Raw genomic sequence first — 19,685 nt, forward strand, 5'->3', positions numbered from 1 at the left:
CGTGGAAAGGTGAGAGGTAGCTTTCTTTTGGTGGAAATGAGAGCTCAGCTGGACACCTGTTTGATGGGATAAGGGTTCCAAGTGTAATTTAAAATATTTTGTAGCTAACTTTAACATTGCAGGAGAAATCTGGGTTTGGGAAGTTGGTTTCTGAACTGGTTTATCAACCCAACACTTGCTTATTTAGGGAGGACTAGATCCTCTCCACTTCAACCATCAAAGCAAGAAAGCCAGTTACAACACAGCAATATGCCAGTAAAAATTTACCATAAGGTTAAATCTCAGTTATTTTGATACTGTGCAAAACCAATCCTATCTAGACCAAAGCTGGTATCTCTTGTCTCAATGTGTGAAGAAGCCACAGCTTCATCATGTATGCCAGACAGAATAAAATAAAATAACCTCATTAAATGAGGAATCCTTATTTCTTGAGGTCACCCAACTCCTCCGGCCAGATTTTCAGTTGTGTCACCAGTAACACCCATTTCAGTTGCAACAATAAGAACATTGAGTGGTGATATTTGATTATTTTTGTGTACAGAACTTTGTCTTGTTCTAAGTATGCAATGTGCATACTTAGTTTATAATGTAAAGGGTTTCCTTTCTTTTTAAACAATAACATTTTGATATTAAAAAAATTATTTCTGGAGCAAACAATAATTTATCCCAGTGTCTTTAAATAAGAAGCTGCCTTATCATCACAAGCTCATGAGAAATGCAGCAGAACAGGGGAAAAAAGAAAAGGGATGTGGAAAGGAAGTTAATGAGACAAGCAGAGGATATTCAGTACCTGTCTGTCAGAGTAACCTAGCCCTAGCCTGCAGGATGGTCCTGCCAAGGCTCCTGCTCATTCTGTTGGATTCACAGTCAAAGTGTGACAGCAGTAGGGAGCCCATCCCTTAGTGCCCATAGCCACAAACTTGACTTCTTGGCATCTCAGGTGTCTGTGACTGAAGACATCGAGTCTGGGAGCCACACAGGTTGTAAGGCTCTTTGCCTACACTCCAGATACCTTTTGACTATGACTCCTCACCTGATATTCACAGTTCTACTTGGAATCATAGATAAGTAGATTGTGTTAAGATTCTCACATTAAAGCAAGAAAACATACAAACAAAAAACTACTAGACTCCAAATTCCTAATTCCTCTCATCTCCTGAAGCAAGAGGATAGTAATTTGATTGGAGGTGGATTTCAAAATAAAGGCCTGATTCCTAAATGTCCTTCTGATGAATCTTGATTCTTCCCAAGATATGAGACTGTATTAGCACCTTCTTGTAAAAAAACCCCAGCTAGCAGGGCACTTTTATGAAACAGTGTCACAGCCAAGGCAGTGAAACTGCTACATCAGTTTGCCAGGAGGGAGGGAGCAATTCTTATGCATGATGTGATCTCCAAGGTCTAAGCTTTCAGCTGCTGTTGAAAGCCAGCATCATAAATCGCAAAGGACATGAATGTCAACACCAAAGTAACACGACTGCCTAATCAAAGAGTGATGAAAGTGCCTCTGGTGTGGGCAGCAGACACCTCTTGCTCTTTACATGGGTTTTCACCAATTCTTGCATGGTAAATGCAGCCTAACTGTTGCTAAGGACAAAGACAGAGGTCTCTTTTCTGAAGAATACCAACAGGACCTACTGGCTCCTCAGTTTGAGAGAGTGAATTCAGTGGAGTTACAGAGGTATATATGAGGACACGACTGCGTGCAGTCAGTCTGCTCACTGCCAACCAGTGATCCAGGTTCCTCAACTGGGATGTTCTGGAAATATTTCTTTGAGGCAACTCCTTTGGATGGAGGCTGACCTGGTTGCTGGAAAGCAATGTAAAAAAACATGTGGTGGTAATGTTCCATCTCCTGGAACAGCGGTGCTGTGCAGACAGGTTCAGTGGCATCAGCACTGGATGGGAAGTCCTTTAACATCATACAGTAGGACTGGGATGCTGATGGGTGGTAGTACAGCCTCTGTCTTTCATTATTATTGCTCTTGTCAGCTCCCAGCAGTTGCTAATAATATTTCCTTTGAAAAACAGATTTCAAATTGTCCTTGCTAGATGCCAATGCATATTCCAAGTCATGTTATTGCTAAGAGCATTGATGCTGCTAACACTTCTTGATTGCTTGGTGTACCTGCATTAGTTAGCATCAAGGCTCAAGGTACTTACACAAGAAAGCCTGACAGTAGTTAGGACTCTTGTTTGGAATAATCTTTTCCATTAATTGGCTTTTATAACTTCTTCAGGGTGAGAAACAGCTTTCACAGTTACTTAGGCAAGCATAATCTCTGTGTCTTGGTTTTTGAATACTGAAAAGTAGGTCTTGCTATTTTGGAGCACATACAGACACAAGGCATCATAAAAGCACAGTGTACAGAACAGTTTTTGCTACCACTATTGTAAGGGGCAGCCCTTTTCTCTGTGGTGATAATTAGGGTCATTGGAAGGACATTTACTATGATGAACATTGGGGTGTTTTATATCAGGAGGAGTGATCAAAACAGACAATGAAAATTAGAAAGTGATGATCTGCTCAAAAAAACCCAAAAAACCCAAAAAACCCCAAGCACTGGACACTGATCTGGAACAAGTACGAATCTAAAAAGGCAGACTGTAAACTGGGCACTGCTCGAGGCCCATCTGCTTGTCCTGAATGGTGGGAGAGAACTGAGAAGACATCAAAACCATGCCCCACCTTTCACATCCAAACACTGAACACAAACAAGTGAAACAGCATGGACAAGCTGCTTTCAAGCAAAGTGAGCTTATAACCATCAGCAGGATCCATACTGACTTGTACTCCAACGAGATGCTTAATTAAGGCAGGCTCTGCTTTAATGACATAATTGCCCTTTTGAGCCAGGCAGGCAACTTTAGAGCTAGATTTACATGCCAGTGCTAACCAAAAACTTTCAGAGTCTCTATTTCTGACTACAAAACCTGCTTTCTGATTTTGTAAGCTGCATAAGCAAAATGAGAGAAATCTGTTTTCCTCTACCAAGGGACAACCTGTGCTTGACAATTTAACTCACAGAACAATGAAGACACTGGCCAACAAAAATAAGAAGGTGAAGTGCAAGATGTATGCTGGGGATTTGTGTTTAAAGCTTTTGCTTTGACTTATAAGCATTTTAAAATATTAGCTAAGCAACACTACACATGCAAAGTTTGATGTATGCACATCAAAGTTTTAGTGGAAAAATCACATTACAACCATTCGGTACAGTCATTGAATGATCATTTTTATATGCATGCTCACATTTTGGCTGTGCAAACATTCAAACACTTTATTTGGACACCATTAATCTTTGAGGGAAAGGTGCTATCACCACTGTTTCATTTGTGCTTGGCATTCTCAGTATAGATGGTGTCTAATGCTGTACCTGCCAATAATGCCATAAGATTGAGCCAAGAATTTCTGCATCCCATACACAAGCTGTTCATCCTCTGAGAATTTTACAGACATTTAGCTCACTTTTTCCCTTGCTGTTGCCTTATTTTTCTCATTCCTCCCTTTTTCTCCAGGCATCATTTCCCAAATCCTATTCTTTCTAGAGGCCTTGAAATCTTGTTCCAAGTTTCTGACTCCTGCAGTGGAGTAAGATCATTGACAAACATAATGTTAGTTATCACCTCAAGGAAAGGCATATGCCTAGGAAACGTTTACCTTTCCTAATTTACCTAATCTGACAGAAGAGAGACTCCCTCTCACAGGGTAGACTTCACTCAGTCCTGATTCCTCCTCTCATCAGAAAAGACAATTTCCAGATAAAACCAACAGGGTAAATTTCACCATTCTTGTTCTGCATGATACCACCAAAACAAGCACAAATGGTGTTCTCCTGGGCCAAGGGTCTTCTCTGCTTTTCATTTAATCCTCTTGACACAGAATATGCACATTCACCAATTTCAAAATTCCTGCTTATCTTCCCTGTACAGGAATATCAGTAGATGTCCAAACCTGTGGGTTAAAGTTTCTTCAGAATCTTTCTGCTTTTCCCAGTCAAAGTACTCATCAAAGAATTTCTTGTCTCTATCCCACTGGCACAGAAAGAAGATGGCACACTGGTCCCCTTTTGTTTTCATTTTCTTATTCTCAGCTCTGCTGGGTGTGGCAAATACTCCCATTTATCTGCAAACAACTACCACTATCTTAGCTGACATCTTGTCAGAGCCTATTTTTCCTTTTCACACCTGACTCCAAATTTCTTTGTGTGACAGTTTCAGAGAAACCCTGATGACCTCACAAACAGGCTGTCATAGGATGTAAGAAATCAGAGGCTTTAGAAGAGGGACTGTACTCTCTCTCCATTTTTATTTAAGATCAAGAACTACTATGATTCATTAAAAAGTCTATGTCTCAACTAGCAGTATTCTAGCCTGTTATACTCCCTTACAGTTCAAGTAGGTTAAGATACCCTCGAGTAGTCCCTTTACTGAGATATTTTCTTATTTAATGTCTGGGATGGATTGCAGGAGCTTAATCTAGCTGCACAGATATAGCTGTTTAGTGGCATTTGAGATATCATAAGGGTATCCCAGAAACCTCTGGAAGCGTCAGAATATGATACAGGACCTATGGGAAACACACGCCTTTCTGAATTGGCAGGTGGAGCCATGCAGGGTATCTGTGGGCTTTTTCGTTTCTGTATTCAGCTAACTGAATTGATTGTGAAGTCACATGTTCCATGAACAGCACCACTTGAGACTGGCAAGATTTCCAAACTTAAAGGTCTGAAGGGACAATTTGCTCTTTGGTCACTACATCTGGGAAAAGTAAGATAGGGTTTGAGCCATAGGGTATGCAAGGTACGCAAGCCGACCATCAGCTTTAACCCCATTTCCTTCTCCATCACCTTTTGCTTCTGACAATCCTTTGGCAAGGAGCAGGAAGATCCCATCTTTCCATTTCTTCTGGCTCCCCCAAGTCTAGGACCCTTCCTATTACAACTGGTAGGAGGTGGTTTCTCTCACAGCCTGGAGGACCATAAACCAAACAAGTCCTTAGGGCAGAGGAAGGGGGCTTGAGGCTAAAAAATGAATAAGAAGGTCAGTTAGAACAAGCCACTGAGTGGCTGCTTTAGTAGTAATCCCACCCTTACTGCGGAGGGGAGACTGGCTGGCTATTCTTATGTATTTTCACGGTGTGATCACCCTTCTCATGGAAAGCACCTTCCATTTGCAGCAGAGGAAGGTATTATCATTACAAAGCCCTCTCCCGTGGATTACTGCAGCTCAGATATTTGCCTGACTGTGGAAAATGACTGAGGAGGATTCTCACACCATAGCCATAAAATTTGTTGTTTATGGAGACTTTCCTGATAAAATTCTGAATATCCCTCAGACATAAAGGCTCAGATTAATGTCTGCCAAGTACAGTTCAAGCTTCTTTCCCTGGTGGTGAAACCTGATTGTTATTGGGAGGGAGCATAATTTAAATAAAAATCTCCTTTAGTGACAGACACCTCATGCATGGGTTTATGTGCTTACTTGCCATCATCCTGCTGCCCTGCACTGGCTCAAGATCTTTCCTGTAATGATAGTCACTAGAAAAAGAATAGCCACTCTTCAATCTTGTTTGAATATAATGCTCTGTAACGAGGAACACATCAGCAGATGTTTTAAAGAAACCGGAGGAGAGAGACAGATGCTGCACCTGGAAGCAATGCCCTACATGGGAGGCCAAGCATGCTCGAGCTGCTTTTGAAGGAAGAATATCTGCTTGGAAGGTAATGGGGCTTGGGCAGACCAAGGGGCAGACATCATCTGGCTCAAAACATCACAGGAAGCTTGTTCTGACAAACAGCTGGATTTTCACATGAAAAAGTAAAAAGACTGGTTAAGGGTTTTATTAGTAGAAATAACTTCATCACTCTTCTCATATGAAAATAAATGCCAGGTATAACAGTGAGATATTTCCTATCACTAAATAATCTTTTTATCAGTTTCATGCCATTAACAATCCAAGACTATACTGACACAAAACACACCAAGAGTGACAGCTTATGACTGCTCAGAAACTAAAGCTCCATACAGAAGTCAGCTGTGACTGGTAAATAGGTCATCTGTCTGGATCTGTGCTCTCTCATCTGCATAGCTCTGCCAGTCTGCTTTGACCTGTAATGCCCTAAAGGTCCTACTCTGCCTGTCTAAAGGAGAGTGTGCTGGCCCAAAGGGACTAGGAATCCTTCACTAACTATTCTCCAAAGGTCTACTTAACCTGGAATTCATTTCTCCCCATTTTACCTCAATTAATTATGACATGTTTGCTTCTAGTTCACACAAGGCTGATTCATTCTTCCAGTCTTGGAAAAGGGATGAAGACAAGGGGATCTGGCTAATAGTAGTTTAGATATAATTTGGGTTTGCCTGTGGTACTGGCTTCTAGATCAAATATTTATTTTTTGAGACTAAGACACTTTAACAGCTTATATTTTTCATAGAGTAATTAGTGCCAAGGATTGGCAGAAAAGTGCCTTTATGTGTGTTCCTAAATATACAAAATGAAAACCCCCACTGCTTTTGTTAAAAATAATATTAAACATTTCGTTCAGTTTTGCACATATGTAGTGACATAATTTAGCATCTCAGAGTCAGACATCGCTGCTTTTAATGTAGAAATGCATTTAAAACTAAGGAAATTATGGTTCCCTCGAAGTTATGGAATATATTCTTAATCCTTAATAGGGTCCACAAATGTTGATTCTTGCATTTATACTTGTATTTTATTTATATATATATGCTCAGGATACGGGGAAAATGAGAGAAAGAAAGGAAAGTTGTTTAAGGATACTCAGAGTTCTCTCACCATCTTTAACTGTTAATTTACTTTCAACATTCGGGCTAGCAAAAAAAGGCCTAGGTCTTTAGAAGAGATGCAATACTTGTTCTTAATTTCTAAAGCAAACGAGGCTGACCAGTGATGGCCTCGGGCAATGCAGTTAAAGAGAGTGGTGATTCCTGGTCTGCGGAAACACAGCACAGTGCAGTTACACCCTCTCTACAGAAAAATAAAGTTTAGCATGAAGTCCCTACAGGATCACTCCAAAGCCCTTCTCAACGAGCTCATAAGACAGAAAAGATCCACATGTGTTCTTTCCAAGATTTAGCAGACAAAGGATGGCTAATTCTTAACGTGCACACAAAACCAGGAGCTTATAATTTCTTCTTTACTGGGTGTGAGACTGTTTATTGTTTTGCACCAAAGCCACAGGTTTCTTACTTCACACAAACTGCAAACCCTTCAACTAAAGCAAGCAAGAAGGAAAGTGTTTATTCCTGAACATATTAATGCAAGGAGAATAAGCAGAAATCATTGAAATTTCTATAAACCAATCCAAAGATATATTTGCATTTTGTATAGGAAACAAAAGCTACCTTCAATCACAAGGGCAATATATGCAGAAATGCATACAAGAAACCACTCCTGCTCCTCTAAATACAGGGTCTGGTAAACAGCAGGATGGACACGAATAAACTAAAGATAAATATCTACTTACATATCTTATTTTCACATTCATACAATTATTTAAATTTTACCATGTTTAATTGCAGCACAAAGAGGTGTGTGCAGCATTGGCAAAGCACAGCTAGAAACTTCATGTATTTATGGAAGTGTATAAATTAATTGTTATGCTTCAGACACTTACTGGACAGTGATAACTCCAAATTTTTCAACTAAAGTAATCCACAGGAACTGCACACATAGATTTGTAAAAATCCCTATATATATTACACATCAACAAAAACAGATTTTATATAACAAAGTGCAATGTGACAATAGAACTTCTGCTGCCGGCTCAAATACCTCTTTGCATTCTTATTTGTACAGAGGCTTCAGCTAGTAGACATGATTCTCTAACGTTTTTCACTCTAATTTGAGGTATATAAACAAAACCAGAATAGAAATACTACATTAAAAAAAAAAAAAAAAGACAGTATTTTCTATCCAATTTACAACTCTAAATGACAACAAATGTGCAAGGCATCCAGTATCAGGATTAGCTCTGTTGTTTGACATCTAGTTTTCCAGAAATGAAAAAATGTTAAGGGTCTGGCAATATGACAAGCTCTATACAAAACAAGTTTAAATGGCAAGAGATCAGTTCTCCCCTTTAATGGCTGGTGGCCTTATTGTCAGCAGAGAAGCTGAAAGACTGAACTCATTTAAGCACCAAATATCTTACCTCTACCTGCCTCTGGACATCATCATGTTTATTTTCAGCAAACGAAGATTTTCTGCTCTGTCCTCTCCTGTGGCCAAACTTGCATTTGTTCCTCAAGACTTGCTCATCATCTTCAATGGGTCTCCGCACATATTTGAAACGATCTTTAAGGGCTCGTTTCCACAGCAACTGCATGGAGGAAAAAAAATAGCTGTCATTACAAGTATCTGTCAAGAATTTGCCCCAGCCTAAAGCAGGTCACTTTGTTTTACCTAACTCTACAAGCGTTTGCCATTAAGCAGAAAAAGGCTCATAGGGCAGCACCACCTTGGCTTCAGGATAGAAGGAAACAAAAGCACCTGTGGTAAATGGCAGAAGCTGGGCTAATGGCATTGCTGTGACTTGCTGAGGATAACAGTAACTGCATCTGAGGGTTAGATCTAGCCTAGACTACAAGTCAAACTGCAGAGTTATCCCTTCCCTCAGCTCTTACTTTATACTCCATTCATAACACTGGGTTATGAAACTACATAGTGAAGCAGATCAGCTCTCAGATGCCACAGAAACTGTGGTGTTTTGGGTTTGGGTTTTTTTGTTGTTGACTTTTGGTTTTGTTTTGGGTTTTTTGTCTTTTTTTTTAAGTGTATTGTTTTTCTTTTGCCTCTGGCACTATCTGACTGGTTGCACAGTTGTATGATTATTGTGTCTAACAGAAGGGAGTGGGAAAGACACAGCATGCCACTACCTATTGCTGGGAGCCCACAGTTATACTGGATCGAGTATGTTGTAAAACTGAACTCAAAACTGCTGAATTAAGACAATCATTTAAGGAGGTCCTGACATTTGTAAGACATCTCAAGGTATGTAAAGCACAAGTTAAAGGCATTCCTGCCCTGCAAGCAGATGCAGGTCCTGTTTAATGCAGCCATTCATCACTCCTCGGCAGTCAGAGCTTACGCAGCCCCAGCGCTTCTGTCACCCTCGTGTATTTCTTTATTCAGTTATTGAAAAGTCACTGCTGAAAGTTGCATGGACAGCAACTTCATGCATCCTTAAGGACCAATGGCCATTAGCATGTGGCCCAAAGCTGGATGTCCCATTGCAGGAACTAGCCATGCCATGCCACTGACACCCTGGGAAGCAACTTCTAAGCAAAGACTGTTGAACACATCTGTAGGCACAACCCACAGTTTTGAACGGTTTTTGTCATTCCTCAAAATCACTCGCATATTCCAGTTATGGAGAAGTATTCAAGAGTCGGAAGGAAAAACCAAGAAGAAAAGTGACTATAAATGAAAGGATGTGGAGAGATTCAAATATCTGCTACTTCATTTTCTAAAACTGACTCCAATGTTATGCTCACTTAATACTATACTCCAGCCTGTACCCACTGACATGCTAAATCACAATAAACAGAAGGATTATTACCCTAAATTTCATACCAAAATGGTGTCATTTATTGGTCAAGGTCACATGATTTTTAAGGTTAACTTTTGGTGTAAGCCAGAATTTAGTAGAAGTAGACTAGAGTAGTACAGTATCTCCCTTTGCAGTGAGTCTGACTTGCCTACCTTTCTCACTCACAGGATACAGATGAGAAGGTTTCTTAACAGATGGTGGTGAAGTCAGTGTGACCTTGCATTTGTCCCACTGCATTCATTGTTCACACCTCTCTAGGTTCTAGCTGACCTACAGGCCCTCAATCCTAAAAGCAAGACCTTCATTAATAGTGAAAAATTACAGTGGAAGAGCTATGAGACTACAATCCCTGTGGTCTCTACCTCAGCTCTTCTTGAGCATCCCTAGACCTACCAGGGCAGGAGTGCCCTTCCTAGTGAGACACTCCCTGCTACCCATCTACCTGCCCTTACCAAAGTATCTTTTCACAGCCAGTCATAGCTTAGCATCTAAGAACTGGAAAGAAAACAAGCCCATCTGCATTTCTAGTGTGCGAACTTCAGGCTTAGGGTTCTGCCAGAACAGAAGTCACATCACCACCAACCTAAAGATAATGACTAAAAATAGAGTACAGCTGCTCACCCAGGCTTCTCACAAGGCATAGTCACAGCCTCAAGATGAGGATTACACCTCAGCACTGTTTTCAGAAGAGGTGACTACATGCCTTGAAAATCCCACTTGGTGTTCACCCGAACCATTAAGGTTCCTAAGCACATTTATAGTTCTGGCCTTATGCATTTTGATGTAAATACCCCATCATTATATGACTAGCAAAACTTATGCCTAGCTTGCTATTTTAAGGCTGCTAAGAAAAGCAAACAAAACCCTTAGTTTAATGCTTCTCTGAAGTGTTTAACAGATGTTATAATATTTTAAAACATAATCATCCTAGAATATATTAGCAGCTGACAATTTAAGCATCCCTGTGGTTGAGCTTCAAACAGTTTCCTTATTTTGGAAATCTTTATTTGGCTAGAATATATTTTTGCTTAATCTTTCACATGAAAGAATATGCTCACACCTATACAAGTCTTTAAATATCCCACAAAGTTCAAAACTTTCAGCTGTTTCATCCTCCAGTTCCCCTGATAAATTAAGAATTTTAATGAAATCTATTTCTGCACTTGGATTGTCATAAACTTAGGCAAGTCCTCTCTCACATACCCTTTTCCAGAATGAGACTGCAAGCACACATATTTATGTGGTTTCCCTTGTGTCAAATGCATCCTCTAAAAAAGATGCCTTTGTTACCATTTTTGAATGAACAACTTTATTTTCTTATCATTTTTCTGCCCTCCCCGGCTTCCCCCAAACACCACCCTAGGAATCTTTACCTGCCTGGTAAAGGAGTAGAAGGATTAGCCTGTGTCTATCTGACATAGGAGGGAAAGGATTACACGCAGATTAAAAGCAGTCATTTACTAGCAAATAATCACTTTGTGTGCAGCAGTTACATAAATCAGGCATGCCAGAACCAGCATCCTGGGTTTCACAGGCACCAGGGCACACCTCAGCAGCCACCAGCTGGAGGGAGCTGCTTATGCAAAGCCCACTGGCAAGTGGCATGGAGGAGAGAGCCTTTTGTCTTCTCCCCTCGTGTCATGTTTTCTTGGAAGCACACAATTTTCAAAAGATTGGCTGAAATGAAATGGAATAAGGGAAATGATTCTTTACAAATGGTTGGGTTTAAGCTTTGTAAAATGGACAAACACAGACAGATAGAATATCTTGCAAGTCATCAAGAAACCGTGTCATGCCAATTTGCTTTTGACTGCTGTGCTTATGACCTTTGCTTTTTCTACGTAAACTGTTTGTAACTTACAAATGTTGTACTGTTACAATATCCATCACAAATCTAATAAACTATTCCATGATTAAATGAGGACTTTTATTTTTTTAAATGTCATATGTTAGTTTAAAATAGCATAGTTCTGTAAGTAGAAGGAAATAACATGGGAAAATTTCCTTACGTAGTCCCTTTAAAGAACTCTTACCAAAAGTTAATCTTGGAATTGGTTTAATTCCAGGTACCCCACAGACTTATTTTTGAGTTTTGCTATTGAGTTTCAATGAGTTTTGCTTAATGAGTTTTACTATTAGTAGAATTTTTTTAAAAAAGTAATTATTTAAAATTTTAGATAATTCTTAATCCCTGCTTCTAGACTGACCTAATAAATAACATTCTTTTAAAATTCAAAGTACATAGGTGTCTTATTTATGATTTTATTTGTAAATTAATTTATTTACGGTCATAATCATTATGACCCTGACTCTATTGAATTGAATATCCTTTGAAAAACGACTGATGGCACAGGAGCATTTTGTTTCCATACTGCAAAATTAAATGGGAAAAATTTTAACTGAGAAAACAGAATCATGAATAATCTACTAAAAAACTATGAAACCACAAACTTTTAATGACCTCTCATTGCAACAATATGAGATTGAAAGTATTAGACTATAGTTCTACATAACACACACATTGTTTAAATTATTTGTTTAAATTATTTTGGAGGTGTAAATAGGTATTTTGGGAAACAAAAGTCCAGTATTTTGGAAATAAACACCACAAACAAACTAAAAAACCAGAATGCTCAAGGTTTTGAAGTAATTTTTTTCTGTCATGAAAATTCTGGTGGTAATTTAGGTGATCTTACGTTTGGTTTTTGTTGTTATTCCTCTGTGTTTGCCAGATCTTTCCCTTTCCCAGTTGTTCATTTCATTTAATTTCTATAAAAACGTTGCAATAAAAGTGCTGACATTCACAGTTCAAAGTTTCTCCATTCACGTACATCAATATCATCAAGTTCTTTACATTCTGATTTTCTGTGCTTGGCCAGAAGAGAATATAAGTTCTGGATTCCCAAGATCCTAGATGGGATGAGTTTTCCCTTTTCTCATCCAAGAAGCCCAACTGCCTGCCCCTGCCCTGACACACAGGAATACACACTGACCAGAGAGGAATCCAGAACAGTTTCTGTTGCACCCTTCCAGCAGCCAACACACATCCATTTCTGGTGAAGGGCTTTAAACTGCAAGACTTGTGAGCTGAAAGTTAAAATCACACCCACCACTGGCAGATCTTCTCAGACATCTCTTTAAGAACCACTGCAGCCTTCTGCAGAGCCCAGCAAATGTTGTGGCTGCTCCTCCACTCCAAAGGCTGAGAAACTGCTTTCTTTTTAAGCATAACTTCAGAGTGAGTTAAAATGAATCTAGGAACTGAGATGTAGCACAGCAATAACAAGCAGTAAATGAAAGTCATTAACCATACAGCGGTATAGAGCATTTTACATGGCAGAAAGGATAAAACTCAACAGCAGAAGAGAGCTCCTGCACACCAGAGGGAACACAAAACGTGTTACTCCAAACTACATTCAGCCCTTTTGGTTTTTGAAATGCATGCAACAATTTATTTTTCATACAACTTTGGAAAGAAATTAAAAGTCCAATAATTGAAAACAGACTTGTTGGTATTCTAAATAGACCCCAATAACTTTATTGCACTACCACTACTGGAAACCGCTGTTCTCAGAGGCCAGCCCAGGGGAATTGCCATGTGTGGCCCATTCTCCAGCCTTACAAGACACAAAAAGGAGGTGGTTATCTATCAAACACTGACACATCTCTTCACAGCTGGCCACCTCAGGTGATATTTGGAGTCCACAGAGAAACAAGAACTTTCAGAGTGCTACTCCTCTTTCCCCAATGTAGACACCAAAACCACATTATATGAACTGCCTCCCTAGAAGTTTATATATAAATGTTATTTAACAAGGAATGTAACTAGCATTTTTGCTTAAAATACTACTCTTATGTTAGTTTTCCTTTTCTACATTTACATACCAGTCCCCTTTTCTTCTGAATTTTATTGATGGTCAATTTCTTAAATGCTTTCAATGTACTATTTTAAAAACTGTAATAATAACAAGTGTTTTATTACTATAGATAAACAACTTTAAGGTATTCAAGACCTCTCAGTAATTAATATTTTTCATCTTACATTTTGATACTATTATCAGGAATAGCAAAATACCAATTATAGCCCTTAATAGCCAGAGTGAGTTTGAAAAGAAAAGCCTATAAAAATTTTGCTTTTTTGACCTGCCAAAGATCCTTTTGAGGTAAAAAAGGAAGAATATTTGTTGATAATTTTTTTGCTGTTCATTAGCTTCTTAAAGGTATATGAATTCAATTTTACTGCAAATCTTGTGATAAGTAGCTATGCATATATTGTATGGTGTGTTTTAAGCTGTTACTGTTGTAACACACAACTATCTCAGATCAAGAAAAATATGGTATTTATAGTGTTTAAGATCAAGAAGGAAGAACAGAATGTCTAACAGTAGGGCAAATAAAAATACTAATTCATTTCCATGCCCTCCTCCAAATTTAAAAATGCAGGCATACACTTTTTGTGCAGTTTTTCCTCTTTCAACGAAGGCAATTAGAGAGGGGCTGGATCAGAAAATGGTAGACTAGCAATACTGCAAACTGCTAATTCCAGCTTCCTTGTTTACTTATTGCAGTTATTGCCAGATATGCTTTCTAGTAAGAATGGGAGAAATAAAGGACAACCACTCTGAAATCTTTGCTCCATCAATAACTTTTGCTAGCACAAATTCTGCCATCCATCTGGCAAGTAATGACTATTTCCCAAAGAACAGTTATAAGTAGTTTCACTCAGCCTATGGTCCTTCCGCAGTTTAAGCCCTTTGGAAATCTAGCTTAAGAATCTCTGTTTAAAAATGGTTTTTAAAAGGTAAAGGCAGTAAAATTGTCTTCGAAACAAGCTGACTATCATTCCAGCTCCTTGTCACGTAGGGAGCCAGATGAAGTCATAGCATTACTCAGAACCCTGCCCAAGGACCACTGTTGGGGTATTCAGAGAGGTATCCCTAATAAAAATGAGGAAAAACTGTTTCTCTCTGGTCCTTTTGCTCCCTCTCTTCTCTTTGAGATGTGTTCATTTCTTTAATCCCTTCCCTTCTACAATGCCTGGCCTCAGGGGAAAATGAGAATAGTTACCCCTAAGCCTCAACTCTTTTTTTATTCCCAGAATTATTTTGCTTTCTACAGTAATGGCATGTGAGATATATATTTATATATGTTTAAAGCTAGCAGTCCCCACTGAGGCTTACAAGCTTTTACAAGATGCTATAAAAAGTATCAAATGGCAAAGCAATGATGTGAAGTGAAAAGGTGACCACTGTCCTCCAAGACCACAGACAGATATTCTGGATCACAAGTGAAAGAAAATGTAGTTCAAATTTAAATCATCTCCTTCTGCTGCTTTCTGTTATTTCCCCCAATGATATTCCAAGTTTTGTTTTTAATTTTTTTTTAAAATTAGACCTAGATTCCTTAAACCATTAGTATTACTGCATGTCATAGTTTAATATTTAACACACAAACAATCATACTACATTGCAAGAGTCCTCATATAGGCAATTTTCTAAAGAGCTGGCTTCTTTATTTTTAAATATAGAAAAAAAAATCACATTTAAGCTTATCTCTGGGCAGAAATAAAATGACAGAAAAAAATGTACCCAACAAGCAACCAGGGATTTCATGTACAGATCTGCATGATCTCATGGTACATTGAGGTGCAGTATACCTGGATTAATCTTTAATTGACATAATGAAATAAGAATGTGATTTGCCAAACACAGCCAAGTGTGCGTGCTCTGAATAGAGCCAGCATATAAGAAATTGATATTGATTTCCTCTGAACTAAATTATTTTCTTGTGGTTGATTATGTGGGAAAAGCCCACAATACTTACAAAGCCATTCCCATCTTCGTCAAGGAATGGGTATGCCTGGAGCAGAGCATTGACAACAATGTTATATTGCTGACTGTTCGGATACCTGTGCAAACAAGATGGAAATGGGAAAGAAATATTTGGTTTTCTAGACAGTATTAAACACTGGAGTCTATACTGATCTACATTAAACTATTTCTGACTATTTCTCAGGCAATCAATTGCCCTCCAAATAGCAAAGAGCACAGCTTAAAGTATTGCATGAAATCTTTCTATTGTTTCAGTAGGTTTCAGGCCCTTAGTCTCCTTTATTTAAACAGATATATTAGAGAATACTTTACATCCATTTGAAAATTTACATCTGCAGACAACAGATAATGCCCCCAGATCAATTTAATGGTGTTTACTTACAGTGATCCTTCTAGGTATTTTGTCATGTCTGCTTGTAAAAATTCAATAATCCTTATTCTCATACTGTGATCAGGGCATTTTTTTTCTGCTAATATGCACTTGACATCATAAGGGAAGTCTGGCAAAGCATAAGAACTTGTCCACTGCAACGTCTTGTGTCTTGCAAAAAACGATTTCAGGTTTTTTCTGTAAAAGAAAAGATTGTATCCTCACCATCACATTTTTCTTCTATGGAAACGCAGGCAGGAAGGTAAGAGAAATACATGGAAAAATGCAACACAAGGGAAAGCTATTGCTATAGAAGTTCAAGGCCTGCTGTCTTTGTTTCTGCATAAAGAATACCTACAAAAGCAGCAATCAATACACACAGAGTTAAAAGCTAGATGTCAAACGTGGAATGTTATAACCAGCAGACAGTAGGAGGTGATTCGTGATTCCTAACTGAAGGCAGAAAGCAGAGCAGAAGTCAGTGGGGGCTTGCCACTGTTGCAAAACAACTTCATCTGTCTTCATTTATAAAATGTTTCCTCTCTAGTAAGACAAACATCTTAATTGAATAAAATACTATGCCTGACATTAGTTAAGGCTGCCCTCCCGCTGGGGAAGGCAAGGAAGGGGTGAAGGCAGTTATCATCAGCTCATGTCTGGAAACAAAGCAGGCACAGCCCAGCAGCTCCTGTCACAAGAACACCATGACCACTATTGACAGAAGTCACATCCCAGCTGGGGTGAGCTTGAGGCAGGTTATCACCACTGGCTGCCCAAACCCTAACTCTGAGGGAACACAGGGAAAAGTGGGTTCCAACAGCCAGTTATAGCCTCAATACCTTCTTGAGTAGGTTGGCTGATAATTTTCAACCTTTGTGACCTGGTTATGCTGCCACACCACCTTGGCATCTTTTAATGTATCTTGTGGGCTATCAAAACCACTACAACACTGATATAACTGCACCAACCCCAGTCCTACCATCAATGGCAATGCAGTGCTGAGGAAAAAAATATGTTGTTTCAGTACTCTATTCTGCTCCTAATATCAGTATGTAGAAGTACTCACAGTGCTTCCATTTCCCCACACAAAACAGGCACAAAATGGTCAGAGTTGCTCTTTGCAAGCTCACCAGATTTCATGGGACACAGATGGTTACCAGGAGATGCAAAGTGTAGTGAAGATCTGTTAGCACTTTGCAGTCTTAAAAGAGGGCAAAGTTGTGCGGGAAGTGACAGCATATCCACACAGACACATTCATGTCCTTTTTTGGTGATAAATTAATGTACAAATAGGAAAATAAAACCCAACTTAGATTTTGAAATCACAAAATGTAGATGTTCAATGTAGCATCAGTGAGCAGATCTGCAGCCTTTAAGTTTTCATCTTGTACCTTCATCAGCTTTACTGGTGGAAGTGATGTAGCACACTGGCTGCAAGTTACTACCTAATGTTTTCAACATCCTACCATTTAAAGTAGCTCAAAAGTGAACAGAAATTTAAAATTTACAGTACTTTTCATCTGAGTAGCACTGAAATTCCTTTTGTTGGTAATACCACTGAAACTGAAAAGACACTTCAAAAAGTGGCAGAGTTTATAGCAGGTTCCATTTGGGCACACTGGACTACATTCAGTCACCTGAGACAATAAAATTTTCTTGGAGTTGGGATGGATAATAATCAGGGAATCATGGCAACTCTCCCACCCTGCAGTCACACTTGCCGCAGCAACAAAAATACCCCAAATTTAATATATCTTCATTTGCCTTACCTAACACAAAATAACCTTTCTCTCCAAAGAAGATCTAAAAATTCCTCTGGTCTCTACAGTGCATGAGATTAAATATTTCACTAGTTTTAGCCGGACTCATCACTGTTGGGAAGTCATGTTAGACGTGTGCTGTAATTTTTCACAATGAAATACAAGCTTGTTTGAAAAGAGACACAACTCCACACAAACTTTATCATCAGAAATGCTCACATGCAACCTTGTTTAATTAAAAGAACAGCTCAGTCCAGCTGTAATGTTCTTCTCCACAATCAAGGAAGGTCTTGGCTCCATACATAAATCCCAGTGCACGTACAGTTTTGAGATTTAGGTACAAATACATGTATCCTGTTTCTAGCCATACTTCTTTTAGCTAACCTGAGGCAGAAATTAGATCAAAATCTTGAAACTGAAAAAAAAATGACTCAAAAAAAAATCTCCGAATCTCAAGTTACATCTTTTCTTGTCTCTCAGTTCTTGAGACTCCTGATTCTACAGCTAAATCAATCCAATGGCTAGCTCAGGCAAAATTTCAGTGTCCTGCTTTCTCCACTGTCACATGTCTGACTTACACCGCTCTCTTATTGGTAGTAGGAATCCTGCAGCAAGTTACAAAGAGCTACAGTGACAACGTTCTTGATTATTCTTTTCATATAATTTTCTTATCGTTTAAGTCCCCCAAATAGCTTCTCATGAGACAAAACAAATACCAATTCAGGTGAAGCAAGCTGGTCTCTCTATGCTTAGCTGCAGTAAGGAACTGCATCCTAAGAGGGATCTCCTCAGCAAGGAGACAATTATTCACAGAGCTTTTACCACTCAGCTTTTGTAGATTGCCACTTTAATGTGCTCAGTCACAGTCCTGTCTCACACAGCTATTTCCTTCTTTGTCTCCTTTATAGCCTTTCTCTGCTCATGCACAGCATGTTTACTGAGACGTGAAGCTATAAAATAGCGTCATTTTGAGAGGAGCCATTTGTCTACTTCAGATGGAAAAATACCTCACAACAAACCAACCAACCAAAAAAGCAAACACCAAAAAACCCTCACAAAGAACCCCCAAAGACCCATCTATTTGAATTATATAACCTCTAGCATCCCTAATCCCAGGGAACACCTTTTTTTACTGCCAAAAAGACAAAGAGTTACACATTTGCAGTGTCACCCAGACCATTCAGTGATGGTTTTAGATTACACTGGAGAGAAGAGTGAGGAGTAAACACAGCATCATCTCTCCAAGTTCAGTGTCCCATGTAACAGCGCACAGACACAGAGCTACCTGAATTAGCTGCAACAAGTCAGCGAAAATAATCTTGGTATCAATACAGACAACTCAATCCAGATAGCTGTTGGTAAAGTGCCATAGAGACCTAGAAACAAGATCAAATACTAGATCATAATAAGACTTTGTTGTTTTTAAGCTTCTTCAGCACACTGGTAAGAAAGATCAGTTTCCTGCATTTATTTAGTTCATTTTAGGGGAAATGTGATTTAAAGGCCAACTGAGCACACACATAACTGGGCTGTATGCCACAAGCTTTTCTTATTGTCTGCTAAAGTCCATGAGCCGGGCACAATTGCTATGTCTTGTATCAGCTCAGATCTCATTTAGGCAGAGTACGCGGCAGTTAAGAATAAATTTGCTGACATTGATGGGTTGTTCCCCTTTTTGGTATATCCACATAAAACTCAGCACATGGGTGAAAATCTCAGTAGATTCCCATTATTCACAAAAGAAGGTCTAGCCATTCACATGACTACATCACACACCAGCAAGAGAGTGGTCTGAAGGTTTGTAGTTTGGAAGAAAGTCCATAACAACAAATCCAAGGAAGAAAGACAGGAGAAAACAAGGAATTTGCAGATGTGAAAGAAAGGAAAAGGCTTCAGTGGTAAAAAAATGTTCCACTTCCCTAACACATGTATAATATGCTTTCAACTTTATGACAACATTTAAGGTTGCAAAGGCTATTTCCATCAAAACGAAAAAATTGACAGAAGATGAAATATCAAATAAAACTTTTCTTCCTCTCAATAGTCTGATAAAAATGGGCTCTGTATTTCTATTCACAATTCTGATATCTGTGCCTAAAGGATCCTCATGCCATTCTCTTTTAGTGCTGCTTCATTGTCATTTCCA

General features: G+C 38.9%; 1 protein-coding gene across 1 annotated transcript in view; it reads right to left on the bottom strand.

Annotated features, from left to right (window-relative positions):
- SAMD3 (sterile alpha motif domain containing 3) overlaps nucleotides 1-19,685 on the bottom strand; it is a 35,960-nt gene that overhangs the window by 7,319 nt on the left and 8,956 nt on the right. The window contains exons 4-6 of the mRNA XM_066315376.1: nucleotides 15,792-15,977; nucleotides 15,402-15,486; nucleotides 8,181-8,348 (exon numbers count right to left, since the gene is read on the bottom strand). Coding sequence (XP_066171473.1) covers nucleotides 8,181-8,348; nucleotides 15,402-15,486; nucleotides 15,792-15,977 — 439 coding nt within the window. The remainder of the gene's footprint in view (nucleotides 1-8,180; nucleotides 8,349-15,401; nucleotides 15,487-15,791; nucleotides 15,978-19,685) is intronic.

Source organism: Sylvia atricapilla, chromosome 3 (assembly GCF_009819655.1).
Source record: "Sylvia atricapilla isolate bSylAtr1 chromosome 3, bSylAtr1.pri, whole genome shotgun sequence".
NCBI lineage: Eukaryota > Metazoa > Chordata > Aves > Passeriformes > Sylviidae > Sylvia > Sylvia atricapilla.